The following is a 13,322-nucleotide window of genomic DNA, read 5'->3' as shown; positions in this document are numbered from 1 at the left end:
GATCCAGACAGGAAATCAATAAGGAAGCATCAGACTTAAACTACAGTTTAGACCAAATGGATGTATCAGACATATACAGAATATTCCATCCAACAGCTACAGAATATATACTTTTCAATTGCACTTGGAACATTCTCCAGGTAGATCATATGTTAGACCACAAAACAAGTCTTAACAGATTTAAGAAGTGTGAAATCATATTGAATGTCTTTTCTGATGATGGCATCAAACTAGAAATAAATAACAGGAGGAACTTCAGAAAATTCACAGATGTATGGAAATTAAACAACATGCTCCTAAACAACTAATGGATTGATGATGAAATTAAAAGGGAAACTAAAAAATATCTTGAGACAAACATCACTTCTTAAGCAAATTTGTTAACATATTTCTTCTTCTTCTTTAAAATGGTGCGATAACCACCTTCATGAAGTTACTGTGAGACATAAATTAGAAAATGCTTGTACAGCCCTAGTACAGGATCTGGGACATGGTCAGGTCCCCAATAGGGGTGATGCTGATCTTGCCATCTCCCACAGTAACTATTGTTAATTGTTTTGTCACAGATGCCCCTGAACAATCAATGGGTCAGTGAAGAAATTAAAGGGGAAATTTAAAAATTTCTTGAAGCCAATGAAAATGGAAACACAATATACTAAAGCCTATGGGATACACCAAAAGCAACCCTTCCAAGAAAGTTGACAGCAATAAACTCCTACATCAAAAAAAGAAAGCTCCCTGGGCATGGTGGCTCATGCCTGTAATCCTAGAACTTTGGGAGGCCGAGGTGGGTGGATCACTTGAGGTCAGGAGTTCGACACCAGCCTGGCCAACATGGTGAAACCCCGTCTCTGCTAAAAATACAAAAATTAGTCAGGTGTAGTGACACACACCTATAATCCCAGCTACTAGGGAGGCTGAGGCAGGAGAATTGCTTGAACCCAGAGGGCAGAGATTGCAGTGAGCTGAGATCGCACCACTGCACTCCAGCCTGGGCAACAGAGCAAGATTCCATCTTTAAAAAAAAAAAAAAAAAAAAGCAAGCTCACACCTCCAGCCTGGGTATTGAGAACCTGTCTGAAAAAAGCAAAAACCAAAACCCTCAAGTAAACAACCTGATGTGGCACGTTAAGGAACTAGAACGACAAGAACAAACTAATCTTCAAATTAGTAAAATAAACAAAATAATAAAAGTCAAAACTGAAATAAATGAAATAGGCACTAGAAAAACAATAGAAAAATCAATAAACTAAATTGTTTTTTTTTAAAGATAAGGAATATTGACAAAGCTTTAGCTAGACTAAGAAAAAAGAGACACTACTCAAAGAAAATCAGAAATGAGAGACATTATAAACTGACACCACAGAAATACAAAGGAACAATTATGAACAATTATATGCCAACACATTGGATAACCTAGAAGAAATGGATAAATTCCTTGCCATATACCGTTTACTACGATTGAATTACAAAGAAACAGAAAATCTGAATAATCCAATAATGAGTTAGGAGGTTGAATCAGTAATATAACATCTCCCATTTCTATTTATTATTATTATTATTCTAAGAGACAGTGTCTCCCTCTGTCACCCAGGCTGGAGTGCAGTGGTGTGATCATAGATCACTGTAAGTTGAACTCCTGGGCTGAAATGATCCTTCTGCCTTAGCGTCACGAGTACCTGGGGCTATAGGTGTGCACCACTACATCCAGCTAACTTTTAAAATTTTTTTGTAGAGATGGGGTCTCACTATGTTGCCCAGGCTGGTCTTGAACTCCCAGCCTCAAGTGACTCCCCCACCTTGGCCTACCAAAGTGCTGGGATTACAGGTGTGAGCCACTGCACCCAGTCCTCTGCCAAACATTTAAAGAAGGTCTAATGACAATTCTTCTCAAATGCTTCCAAAAATTGAGGAAGAGAGAATACTTCCAAACTCATTTAACAAGACCAGCATTACCTTGATACCAAAACCAGACAAGGCTACAACCCAAAACACTATAGGCCAAGATGTAAAAATCTTTAACCAAATACTAGCAAACCTAATTTAACAGCATATTAAAGAGATCATTCATCATGATCAAGTGGGATTCTTCCAAGAAATGCAAAAAGGGTTCAACTTGTGCGAAACAATAAATGTGCTACACCATGTTAACAGAATGAAGGACAGAAACCATACGATCATTTCAGCAGATGCAGAAAAAACATTTGACCAAAAAATACTGTTAACTGTGCTTTCTTTTCTGAACTTAAGAACTTGCTTTTCCAAAACCTTCCCAGAATTCCTGTGTGAATCAATACAATTTACTTCTTAAAGCATTTCTCCTTCTTTAAAATGGTGCCATTAGCCGGGTGTGGTGGCGGGCGCCTGTAATCCCAGCTACTCGAGAGGCTGAAGCAGGAGAATCGCTTGAACCTGGGAGGCAGAGGTTGCGGTGAGCTGAGATTGTACCATTGCACTCCAGCCTGGGTGATGAACAAGACTTTGTCTCAAAAAAAAAAAAAAAAAAAATGGTGCCATAGTTTTCTCATGAAGTTGTTGTGAGGCATAAATGAGAACATACTGTACAGCATCTGGGACATGGTTGGCCTCTCAAAAGGAGTGCTGCTGTTCTTGCTACCTGTACCACTGCAACTATTGTTACTGTTTTATCATTATCCTCATCACCATCATTGTTATTGATTGTAAATGGGAGCAGCTGCGATCATCTTCCAACTATGCCACTCTGACTCTGTGAACGTGTCACTTTATAAAGAGGACACTCAAGCCTGGAGGGGCCTTCTGGCATGGTGTTTGTTGAATTGTGGGCCACAGGATCCTTCCCTGCTTGTTCCATTTTCCCTTCTCTTATTTCTTCTCCTGCCTTTTTAATTAATTAATTAATTTTTTTTCTTTTGAGACAGAGTCTCGCTCTGTTGCCCAGGCTGGAGTGTAGTGGCGTGATCTTGGCTCACTGTAACCTCCACCTCCTGGGTTCAAGCGATTCTCCTGCCTCAGCCTCCTGAGTAGCTGGGATCACAGGTGGCTGCCACCATACCCAACTAATTTTTGTATTTTTGGTAGAGACAGGGTTTCACCATGTTGGCCAGGCTGGTGTCAAACTCCTGACCTCAAATGATCTGCCTGCCTCAGCCTCCCAAAGTGCTGGGATTACAGGCATGAGCCAGTGTGCCTGGCTTCCTGCAGTTTTTTTATTGATTGGATGAATGAATGTATATCCCATGAGCCAGGTGAGGCACACTTTCCATGCACATACCAAGATGGTAACACTTATGCCATCTCTACTCCTTTGGGATTAGTCCCAAGCTCCTTGAGAATGATGGCCATATCACCTGGGTTTTACTCTTCAGTTTCTGATTATTACTCCTCAGTCTTCAGCTTAATTAGGATGCATGCATTTGGTAGTTCTACAGTTAGTAACCCTGATGGCTTCCACTGGTTTACGATCTTGTACATCTAAGATGATGAAACTAAGGTTCAGAGAGGTGAGATTACTTTGAGTAAAATTGCACGGTGAGCGACTAGCAGAATTGGACCCTGAAACCAGATTTCTAATGTCCAAATCTTGTCCCTTGTTTATCGTATCATGGTGGTTCAATAATAATTCATTGTGTTTAGTGTGGTGTGCTAGAGCTGTCAACAGAGGAATTGGAGACGGAGAGGTTTGAAGGGACTAATTCTAGGCCACACAGCTAATAGATGGAGCAGGTCTTTAATCCCCGATCTGGGTTCCAAGACCAGTTCTTTTCTTTTTATGCTGCTCTGCCCCTGCTATCTTTATGTCAGAAAACCACTGAGCTTCCTTCTAGATGTCAGGGTTTGGCAAAAAAGTTAGCATGTGCTTCTGCATCATGCGGCGTTTTCTGAGAATGGGGAGATGGACTCATTTTGCATCTTTGATCTCTTTTTTTTATTTTGAGACGGAGTCTCAGTCTTATCACCCAGGCTGGAGTGCAGTGGCGCGATCTCGGCTCACTGCAACCTCCACCTCCTGGGTTCAAGTGATTCTCCTGCCTCAGCCTCCCGAGTAGCTAGGATTACAGGCGCCTGCCACCACGCCCAGCTACTTTTTGTATTTTTGTAGTAGAGATGGGGTTTCACCATGTTGGCCAGGCTGGTCTTGAACTCGTGATCTCAGGGGATCCGTCCGCCTTGGCCTCCCAAAATTTGGTCTCTTTTTGTATCACTTTCTATACAGACTTAACCCCATTTTTAAGTCACAGCCAACACGACCAACTTCTATCAGTTTTGCTTCTGTTCCAAAGGCTTCTGTTTTACTAACATACATACGTACATGTATGCATATGGATTTAAATAAATTGTGGTGCAGGGAAGTCTAGAAAGCAAAGAGATAAAACTCTGTGATTGGAAAGTCACTTCTGGAAACTAGACCTATAGAGCAGACCTCGCTCTTACATTTCTTTTTGAAGTGCATTAATTTTTTTTTTTTTTGAAAACAATATAGGGCCCAGTCCTGTGTTTGACATTAAAGCTGTTTCCATCAGTCCAACCAATGTGATCTTAACCTGGAAAAGTAACGACTTGGCTGCTTCCGAGTACAAGTGTGTGGTAAAGAATGAGATGGAAAATGAGACAACAGTTACTGTTGTGTATCGACCACGGTGTAACATCACAGGCTTACGTCCTGGAACTTCATATGTGTTCTCCGTCACTCCAGGAACAGGCAATGAGACTTGGGGAGATCCCAGAGTCATCAATGTCGTCACAGGTAAGATGACTGGCTCCCAGGGATGGTGACAAACCATTTCTTATTATCCTGTGTTCTAGGGCCTGGTCCATTCAAGTTGTCTGTTGGGAAGAGAGTGGTTTGCATAAACTAGAAGAGGAGAAAAGGTGCTGTGTTGTTGCAAGCCTCGGATTTCCCCACATCATTCAGTATGAAGGCCCTCTGTGTTTTGGGAAGTTCTGACGACTTCTGTGTGGTTTTAAACATCTTCCGTTATTGTTGGTTAATACCTACTTTTCTGTTAAGACTCAGGAGTAGAGACTTCCTTAAAAATGTGTTTTCATGGTAATTACCGGCCTTTTAAGCTCCCAGGAAATTGATGCTGTGTTTGTATTCCCAGGAGTTTCTGTTGGGCAGGGAAGTTTGGTGTATGTTATAGAGGAGCGTGTGTTTCAAATGAAATAAGAGCTTGATGATATTTAAATTTTAATTCAGATTTGACAGTTTAGATTTTGATTTATCTTAGATGTCAATGCCTAAGCCATCTATTAGAGCTGCAAACTTAGCTCTTTTTTTAAGCTGAAAAGAACCAAACATTTTTAAAAAACAGGTGGAGAAACTTTTTTAAGGTGAAGAGAACCAAAAATTGAAAAAAGAGGTCCTCTGTTAGTTTTCTGACCTGGGGGGCTGGGGGGTGTGATCTCAGGGGCTGGAGTCGCCCATGGGCGCCTGAGCTCTTGGAGCCCCCACGGCTGGAGGTGAACGAGATCCAGCATGGAGCAGCAAACACGAAACCAGTGGCTTCCAGCATTTTTAGTCAGGAAACTATTTCTTTAAACAAAACCTTGCCCAGGAGCTCATTAAGTAAAAACAAAAAGAGCTGGAGAGAAAAGAGCCAAAGAAATGGGTGTCACGGGCACCCTCACAAAACTCCTGGAGCTCCTCAGAGCCCTATTTTGTGGGGGAGCGGGGGGAACCCGCTGTAAAGGTTTGCTCTGTTACCTTGTGAAAGAGAGGAAAAGAAGGAGAGCACAGAGAGAAGACAGAAGAGATGAGAATGAGAGAAAAGAGCACAGAACTTGGAAATGGTGATGAGGACAAGGCGAGCCCGAGGGGGTGGCCGTGGGAAAGGGGATGCGGAGGGGCAGGAAGCACCGGTAGAGGGGCCGAGCGTCCTTATCTGCCTTAAAGCCCCGAGCGCAGGGCTGCATTGGAGCAGGTCCGTCAGCTGCTGCGTATTGAGCACGGACCGTGTGCCTCGCTGTCCTTACTGTTATTTTGTCCTCACAGTAACCCTGGGGGCTGCAGCGGAAGACGCTGTAATGTGGAGAAGTTAAGTTTCTGCCAGCGTCTCAGAGTTAGGAGCTTCAAGTGGTGGGGCTGGAACCCGGAGTCTAACTCTAGACCACTGTGGCGCAGTGATGTTCATAACAGCTATCCGCAGTCACCGAGCTGGGGATTGATTGGTTCCGCGTTACTTAATAAAACAAAAAGACACGACTGACCTGATTTAGAAATCTTTGCATGAGAGACATGTGCTGTGAGGAATCATCTCACTGTTTTGGAGCTGGACGGTGCCTTAGAATCATCTAGGCCAACGTCTTCACCTTCAGACCCCTGCAGCCCTCAGGCAGGGCTCTATCTGCAGCCCTACCTGTGCTTTTCTGTTCGTGAAGCTACAGCCCTGGTTCTCCTGTCCCCACTGCTACTGGGAGTGTGTGTTCTTGAGCAAACCGCCCTGCCTCTCTGGGTCTCCGTGTTCTTACCGGATAAGTGAGGGGAGTGCATGTCATTTTGGGTGAAGTGGTTTGACTTATGTTACTATCAGCCAAGTAAGGTGATGGGAGGAAGGGCCAGGACATAGTGGAGACGGAATGTCTTCTGAAAAATCCCCTTGGGGCTGGGATATCGAATGTGCTGCTTACTTCAAATGTCGCGGTAATTTAGAATGATATTATTTGCATTGTCTTGAATTGAGACCTTTAGATTAGTAGGCAGTCACTTTAGTTGAGGCTTTGTTCCTGATAGCTAAAACACATGTAATTAAATGCTACCGTTTAAAAGGGACAATTTAGAAGAGTGTCCAGTCACTATTGGGGTTAATCTTGGAGACCAGTGTGGATCCTAAACAATTTCAGTTTTAAGGTTTTTTGCTTCTTTTCCGCGTTATTATTTTCTCCCCCAGCCCTGCTGTGAAATGATGGAAATGCATTGGACTGTGATAGAAAGGAAGTATTTTTAGTGAGTCACATCAGGACCTCAGTGACCTCATTCTTTCTTTTTTTCTTTTCTTTGAAAACCTGCTCCCAGCACTGAACCCCAGTCATTCTTAATGAAGGTGACTGCATATCTCTTATTCCATTAATGCATGTTGTGTTTTTAAAATAGAGCCGATTCCAGTTTCTGGTCTCCGTGTTGCCCTCACGGGTGTGAGGCAGGCTACTCTCTCCTGGAGCAATGGCGATGGCACTGCCTCCTGCCGGGTGCTTCTTGAAGGCATTGGAAGCTATGAGGAGTCGACTCAAGACTTCGCAGTCAATATCTCAGGCCTGAAGCCAGGGGTTCAATACAGCATCAACCCATATCTTCTACAATCAAATAAGACAGAGGGAGACCCCCTGGGCACAGAAGGGGTCTTGGGTGAGTTACAAAGGGTACCTCCCATCTCCCTTACTGGTTCTCACTTTCAGTATCTTAATGTTTTAAAAAATAAATTGCTCTTCCATGTGTATGGAGATTTAGAATTTATAGAGGGCTTTTCCTCCACATTTTAGTTTGATCCCCCACCTGCATGAGGAAGGAAGGAAACGTGTTCTGATTTTACAGGGGAACACATTGGGGCTGAGAACAGCAATAGGGATTGAAACTGTTTAGAGTCTGGTACCCGGGAAAGTAGAGGCCCCTTTAGCTTTCTCTCTTTCAGTTGAGCAAATAACAGCTGTGTCAACCAAAGTTGGGCCTTCAGAGGAACTTATCACGTCTGCTGGCTGACGTTGGCGTTGTTATTTGCAGATTTCAGAGCATTTGTAGAGGATCCCCAGGCTAACTCCACGAGGAGGACAGGAACTTAACCTGCATTGTACACTTAGGAAAACAGAGCCGCAGAGCGGATGTCAGGATCCTTGCTTGCAAGTGACAGAAACCAGACTTTGGATAGCTCAGACAGAAGGAACAATTTATTGTCTCGTGTGGATTTTCCTGCTAGCGGGAAGCCTTAGAGAAAGAGATGAGGCAATTCTCATCCCTCCCTCCTGCTTCTTTCTGTTTATCAGCTTCATTCTCAGAGCAGCTCCCTCTGCACACTCAAGGAGCCCAGCTGCTCCCGTTTCACACCCTGCAGCTGCCCCACCAGCCAAGGTCTGGTCCAGGGAAACGTGTCTTGAGTGGGGTCTGATTAGCAAAGTCTGCTTCACAGAGCTATCCCTGGAAATCCATGCTGGGACAGGAGAAGAAAACGTCCCAAAGAAGGGAGAATGACCTGAAATAAGCAGAGTTTGAAGGAGAAGCGCCAGATATCTGTGGTGCTACTGGAATAACAGTACAAATGAAGATAGAGCTATCAGGCCTTTTTATGGGGCTGCTGCTCTCTCTGGAGGAGGAAGGGAGCAGATATTGATGGAGCACCAACTGTGGCCACTGTCTGATGGCCATCTGATGGGGCGGGGGGCTCCAAAGGAAGATGGGGGATGTGTCCCTCTTGTGGTTGATGTCTTTTTGTCTCCTGTGCTTGAAACAGATGCCAGCAACACAGAGAGAAGCCGGGCAGGCAGCCCCACCGCCCCTGTGTACAACGAGTCCCTCCTGGGACCTGCGGACTCATCCTCCAGCCAGCAGTCCCGAGACACGGAAGTCCTGCTTGTCGAGTTAAAGCCTGGCACCCGATACAATGCCACCGTTTATTCCCAGGCAGCGAATGGCACAGAAGGACAGCCCCAGACCATAGAGTTCAGGACAAGTAGGTTGAGCTTTGTAAAATGGTGGCAGCCAGAGTTTCTTAGCGCAGTGTTCTGTCTCCTGTGATTCCGATTCTGAGTGATTTCTTGCATAACAACTAGTTTTGATGTCAGAGGGAGCTTTCTGGAGGAGATTTTGGACAGAGCAGATCTGCTCAGTTTCTTCTTAACTCCATGGGCAGTGCACATCTGTCATTAAGTGAAATCAGATACACGGAGCAGCCCGTGTGTGAGCACCGGGCACTGCCTCCCGCCGTCTTTCACAGCTCTGCGTGGTGGCCGATGACACAAACTGGCGTCATACTTTCCTCTTAAAAATAGATCATCATTGCTTATTTTTCCCCTACTTTGAGTTAAGAAAGTGAGTTTCGTTTTGTCGCCTGCCCTCGTCATTCATACCAGTCTTTCTGTTGAAATGCTTGTTGAAATGCACATTGCTGCTTCCTCGCTGTAATGTATCAGCACTTTCACTCTGTAAGTTCACCAATATTTGGAGGCTTTGGTGAAAAGAGCGGGAGGGGAACACGTTTGGGAATACCTAGAGGTAGTTACTGGCCAGGCTGTGTTACTTGTACAGGGCTAGAAGTTTTGGCAAGACATCGGTGAGAAGCCATGTCTGTAAGGAATGACAGCTTTTCGTGGTATCCACATTGAAGGAGGGTCCATTTGTGTCCTTCCTTCCCCTTGTACTTGTTTTGCTAACGTCGGGGTGGGTGGGGAGGATGCGGCTGTAGGAGAGCCCACCTGACTTCATTGGGTCTGCAGTGACCTGGCAGGAGTGGCAGGCGGGAGGCTCTCGGGTGAGGAGGGCTTGGATTCCAGAGGGTGGGTTAGTTGGAGGAGGAGGAAGGGGCTCCTACATGGGTGCGGTTGGCAGTGGTGGGGTGTCCTGCACACGGTAAGCTTGTGTGAGAGGGTGAAAGGGGCTGAAATCTGGCCTGTGTGCCCTGCATCAAGCCATGCATCCAGGGCTGGGCCCAGCCAGGAGAAGGGCCCTTTGCCTGATTTGCTCAAATGACTCATGAATTCGTGTGGGCCTGGGGTCCCTGTTTTTTAAAGCAGTTTGAGCAAAAGCAAAGTAGTAGTGATTACATCTCAGGCTCTTGGTGGTGTGAATTCACACACATCCTGGTTTGCGTTGAACTGTCTTCATGCTTGGTAAATAATCATGATGGTAGCCTTTCCCTCTCTCTAAGGGGCGAGTGTGTGTGTATAAATAAATCTGATTCAGTTTGGGCTGCTGTAACAAATGGCCATGCACTAGATGGCGTAAACAATGAACATTTATTTCTCAGGGTTCTGGAGGCTGGAAGTCTGAGACTGGGGTGCTGCAGCATACCTGGGCTCTGGGTGAACACCGTCTTCCTCTTCCGGGTTGCAGGCTCCCTGGGTCTTCATGTGGTTGAAGGGGTGAGGGAGGGGTTTCTCTCCAGCCTCTTTGATAAGGGCACTAATAACATTTGGGAGGGAGGTAATCCATGACCTAATTGCCTCCCCAAAGCCCCACCTCCAAAAACCATCATATCAGGGGTTAGGATTTCAACACAGGAATTTTATGGGGGCAGAAACATTCAGTCTGTTGCAACACACACACACACACACACACACACACACACACACACACACACACACAAACAAATACACATTTCCACCCACCTCAGAGCACGCTGCACTTTTCAAGTGACTAGTTAGGTGGGGCAGGGTTAAGGAAACCATCAGAGGACATTGTTGAGGCACCCAAGACTCGTCCACAGCAGAAAGCCACCTCAAGGGCTGAAGGGCTAGAGGAGGACAGGGTGTTTCTGGAGCCCAGTGAGAGCTGGAGCAGTGGAGGACACAGCTGTGTCAGAACAGGAGGCCCAGAGCAGGAGGCGATGGAGGAAGGCACCGACTCCTTTCTCCTGTGGCCCTTCAGGTGCCTGCCCATTGGCTCATGGTGGAACCTGGTCACAGCCCACGTGGCAAGACCCCCCTGTGACGCCTTGTGCAGGGTCAACCTCCTGGGCACAGAGCAGGTGAGGGAAGGACAGCAGACACGTCGGGAGGGTGGGGTGGGCAGGTGGCGAATAACTGGCACTTGGGTTGTCTTTTCTTGAGGTTAGGATTGCTCTCCCAGTTTTATAGATGAGGAAGCTGAGCTCCAGTGGTTTTCCTGCGGCCCAACTGGGTGTCACAGCAGAGTGAGCCCTAGAACCCAGGCCTGCCTCGTCCTGACTTCTGTGATCTCAGGCGATCCCGTAGATCGCAGTGTTCGCTTTTGCATCATTTGTGTTTGACAACTTTTCTGGGTGCCCCTGGCCCTAGGGTAAGACGTGCATAGAGTCCAAGTCATCATTTAGGTCAAATCTCTAAAGTCACCTTACAAAAAGGGACAAAGAGTAACCCTGTAGGTGCCATTGGCCAGGTTGTTTCTTCACCGCCTGATGATGCCTGACTTTGGCTGGGACCCTCATGCTTTCCTAGCCGTGGCTGATGGTGCAGAGGAGAGTTTCCTGGGCTCGACAGCATGCCCTGATGACCTCTCCCTCCCTCTGCCTTGGCCGTTCTGGTTATTTTGAACTCCTCTTGTGTTCTCACAGATGCTATTCAGGTTTTTGACGTCACCGTTGTGAATATCAGTGCCACAAGCCTGACCCTGACCTGGAAAGTCAGTGATAATGAGCCGCCATCTAACTATACCTACAAGATACATGTGGCGGGGGAGACAGATCCTCTCAATCTCACCGTCAGCGAGGCTCGCGCTGTCATCTCGGGACTCCGCTCAAGCACCTTCTACCGCATCACAGTGTGCCCTTTCCTAGGTGACACTGAGGGCACACCGGCCTTCCTCCAAGTGTACACCCGTGAGTTCATGCTTGGCTCTCGCCACCCTTTCCTGCTGTCGTGCTACATGGTAGGCTCAAACACAGGATGTGTGATATAATAATGGTGACTGTCAGCTGACCACACGCCGAGCTTCGTGTGACATGCTTTCCTTGCACTGGCACATTGTATGCTCACGACAGCCCTGTGACGTGGTTGGCAGTAGCCTTACTTTATAGATAGGAAGCCAAGGCTGAGAGAGGTGCTAGACAGGTGTCACAGCTGGAAAGTGGCAGAGGTGAGATGAAGCCTCTGGTATTTCTCACCTGGAGCCTGCGCTTGTAACTCCCTTTCCAGTGTGGAGGAAACCTAGAGTGAATTAATACATGGAGACAAAAATGATGTGGATATTCATGTCCCCTTGTGTCTTGGGTGCTGATATTATAATGAATCACTGGCACAGCTGCATCTCATCTTGTTTGTTTAAATGTCCCTTTAAAATAAGATTTTATGCAGCAAATAAAAAGCTTTTGGTTCCAAAGAAGGTCCAATAATGTAAAATAAAACAGTAATGGTGCACTAGTGGTATGGTGGTATAATATTGATTATATACGATTAAACAATAGTAGTGACACCAACACTGCATTTTGCACTGTGCCAGGAGATTTTATAGACACTGCAGTGGCCTCCAAGGTAGGTATTGGGGTCCCCTTTTACAGATGAGGGAGCGATACCCTCATGGCGGAACAGTTTGCCCACGGCTGCAGAGCTAGTGAGTGGCAGAGCTGGACTTGAACCCAGGAGTGTGTGGCTCTGGACCCAGGGCTTATCCCACAAGAACGTCCATTCCTTCCCAGGAAGCACACCTTAGCATTCTTACAGATGTATTTTGGACTGGCTCTTTGGGAAAATGAAATATGCTTGCATTTCTTTACCTTTTACTTTACTCTTTTACTATTTATTAGTTAGGATTAGGTTCAGCCACGAATAGCACCACTAAAAACAACGACAACAAACCCCAAGTATCCATGGCTTAAACAAGACAGGGGTTTATTTCTCCCTCCCGTAACAGAAGCCCAGTACTAGGCAGGACGGGGGCGGTAGAGGTTATGCAGGACTCAATTGCATGAAACAGAAACTGTGAGCTCTTTTAACCAAAAGGGATTTATCCTGGCAATTGAGGTGTCACAGAATCATTAGAAGAGCTGGTGTATTAGTTCGCTAGGGTTACCAGAACAAGTACCAAAGGCTGCGTGGCTTAAACAACAGAAATAGACTTTCTCATAGTTCTGGAGGCTGAAGGTTAAAGATTAAGGCAGCGGCAGGTGTGGTTTCTTCTGAGGCCTCCCTCTTGGCTTATAGATGACTGTCTTCTCCCTCACGTGGTTGTCCTTAGTCTGCGTGTGCCTATGTCCTCATCTCCCTTTGTAAGGACACCAGTCTTGCTGGATTAGGGCCTACCTTCATGACCTTACATTAACTTAATTACCTCTTTAAAGACTCTTGTCTCCAAAGACAGCCACATTCTGAGGTCTTGAGGGTTAGGACATAAACATATACATTTGGGAGTGAGGGAGCACAAGTCAGCTCATAACAGCTGGGGAGCAGGCGTTAGGCCTGGCCCCAAGAAATGACTCCTGGACAAGGCTGCAGAAATGACCCCCTGGAGAGTCACCACCTTGGTCACAGACAGCACAGGGAGGAATCAGGAAGTCCCTGCTATAGTTGCTGGATCCAGGGGTGTATGTTCTGAGCTGTGATCCTGGGATCAGGAAGCTGCAGCCACCGCTGTAGTGTTGGTTCTAGAGCCAGGCAGCGTGAGCTCCAGTCATCGCATCCACACTCCAGCTATAAGAAGGAGGAAGGACAGAAGGTTGTGCTCC

The 13,322-nt window shown here is 46.1% G+C and overlaps 1 protein-coding gene across 5 annotated transcripts in view; it reads left to right on the top strand.

Annotated features, from left to right (window-relative positions):
* Positions 1–13,322, top strand: part of PTPRJ (protein tyrosine phosphatase receptor type J) — a 191,438-nt gene that overhangs the window by 138,156 nt on the left and 39,960 nt on the right. For 4 of the 5 annotated variants that reach the window (XM_045371851.3, XM_074013605.1, XM_074013608.1 and 1 more), the window contains exons 4-7: positions 4,463–4,726; positions 7,073–7,324; positions 8,421–8,639; positions 11,217–11,480. In XM_045371851.3, coding sequence (XP_045227786.2) covers positions 4,463–4,726; positions 7,073–7,324; positions 8,421–8,639; positions 11,217–11,480 — 999 coding nt within the window. The remainder of the gene's footprint in view (positions 1–4,462; positions 4,727–7,072; positions 7,325–8,420; positions 8,640–11,216; positions 11,481–13,322) is intronic. The other variant, XM_074013607.1, reaches the window with a different exon arrangement.

Source organism: Macaca fascicularis, chromosome 14, assembly GCF_037993035.2.
Source record: "Macaca fascicularis isolate 582-1 chromosome 14, T2T-MFA8v1.1".
Classification (NCBI taxonomy): domain Eukaryota; kingdom Metazoa; phylum Chordata; class Mammalia; order Primates; family Cercopithecidae; genus Macaca; species Macaca fascicularis.
The sequence above is the reverse complement of the archived record's forward strand: the minus strand, read 5'-3'. Positions and strand labels throughout refer to the sequence as shown.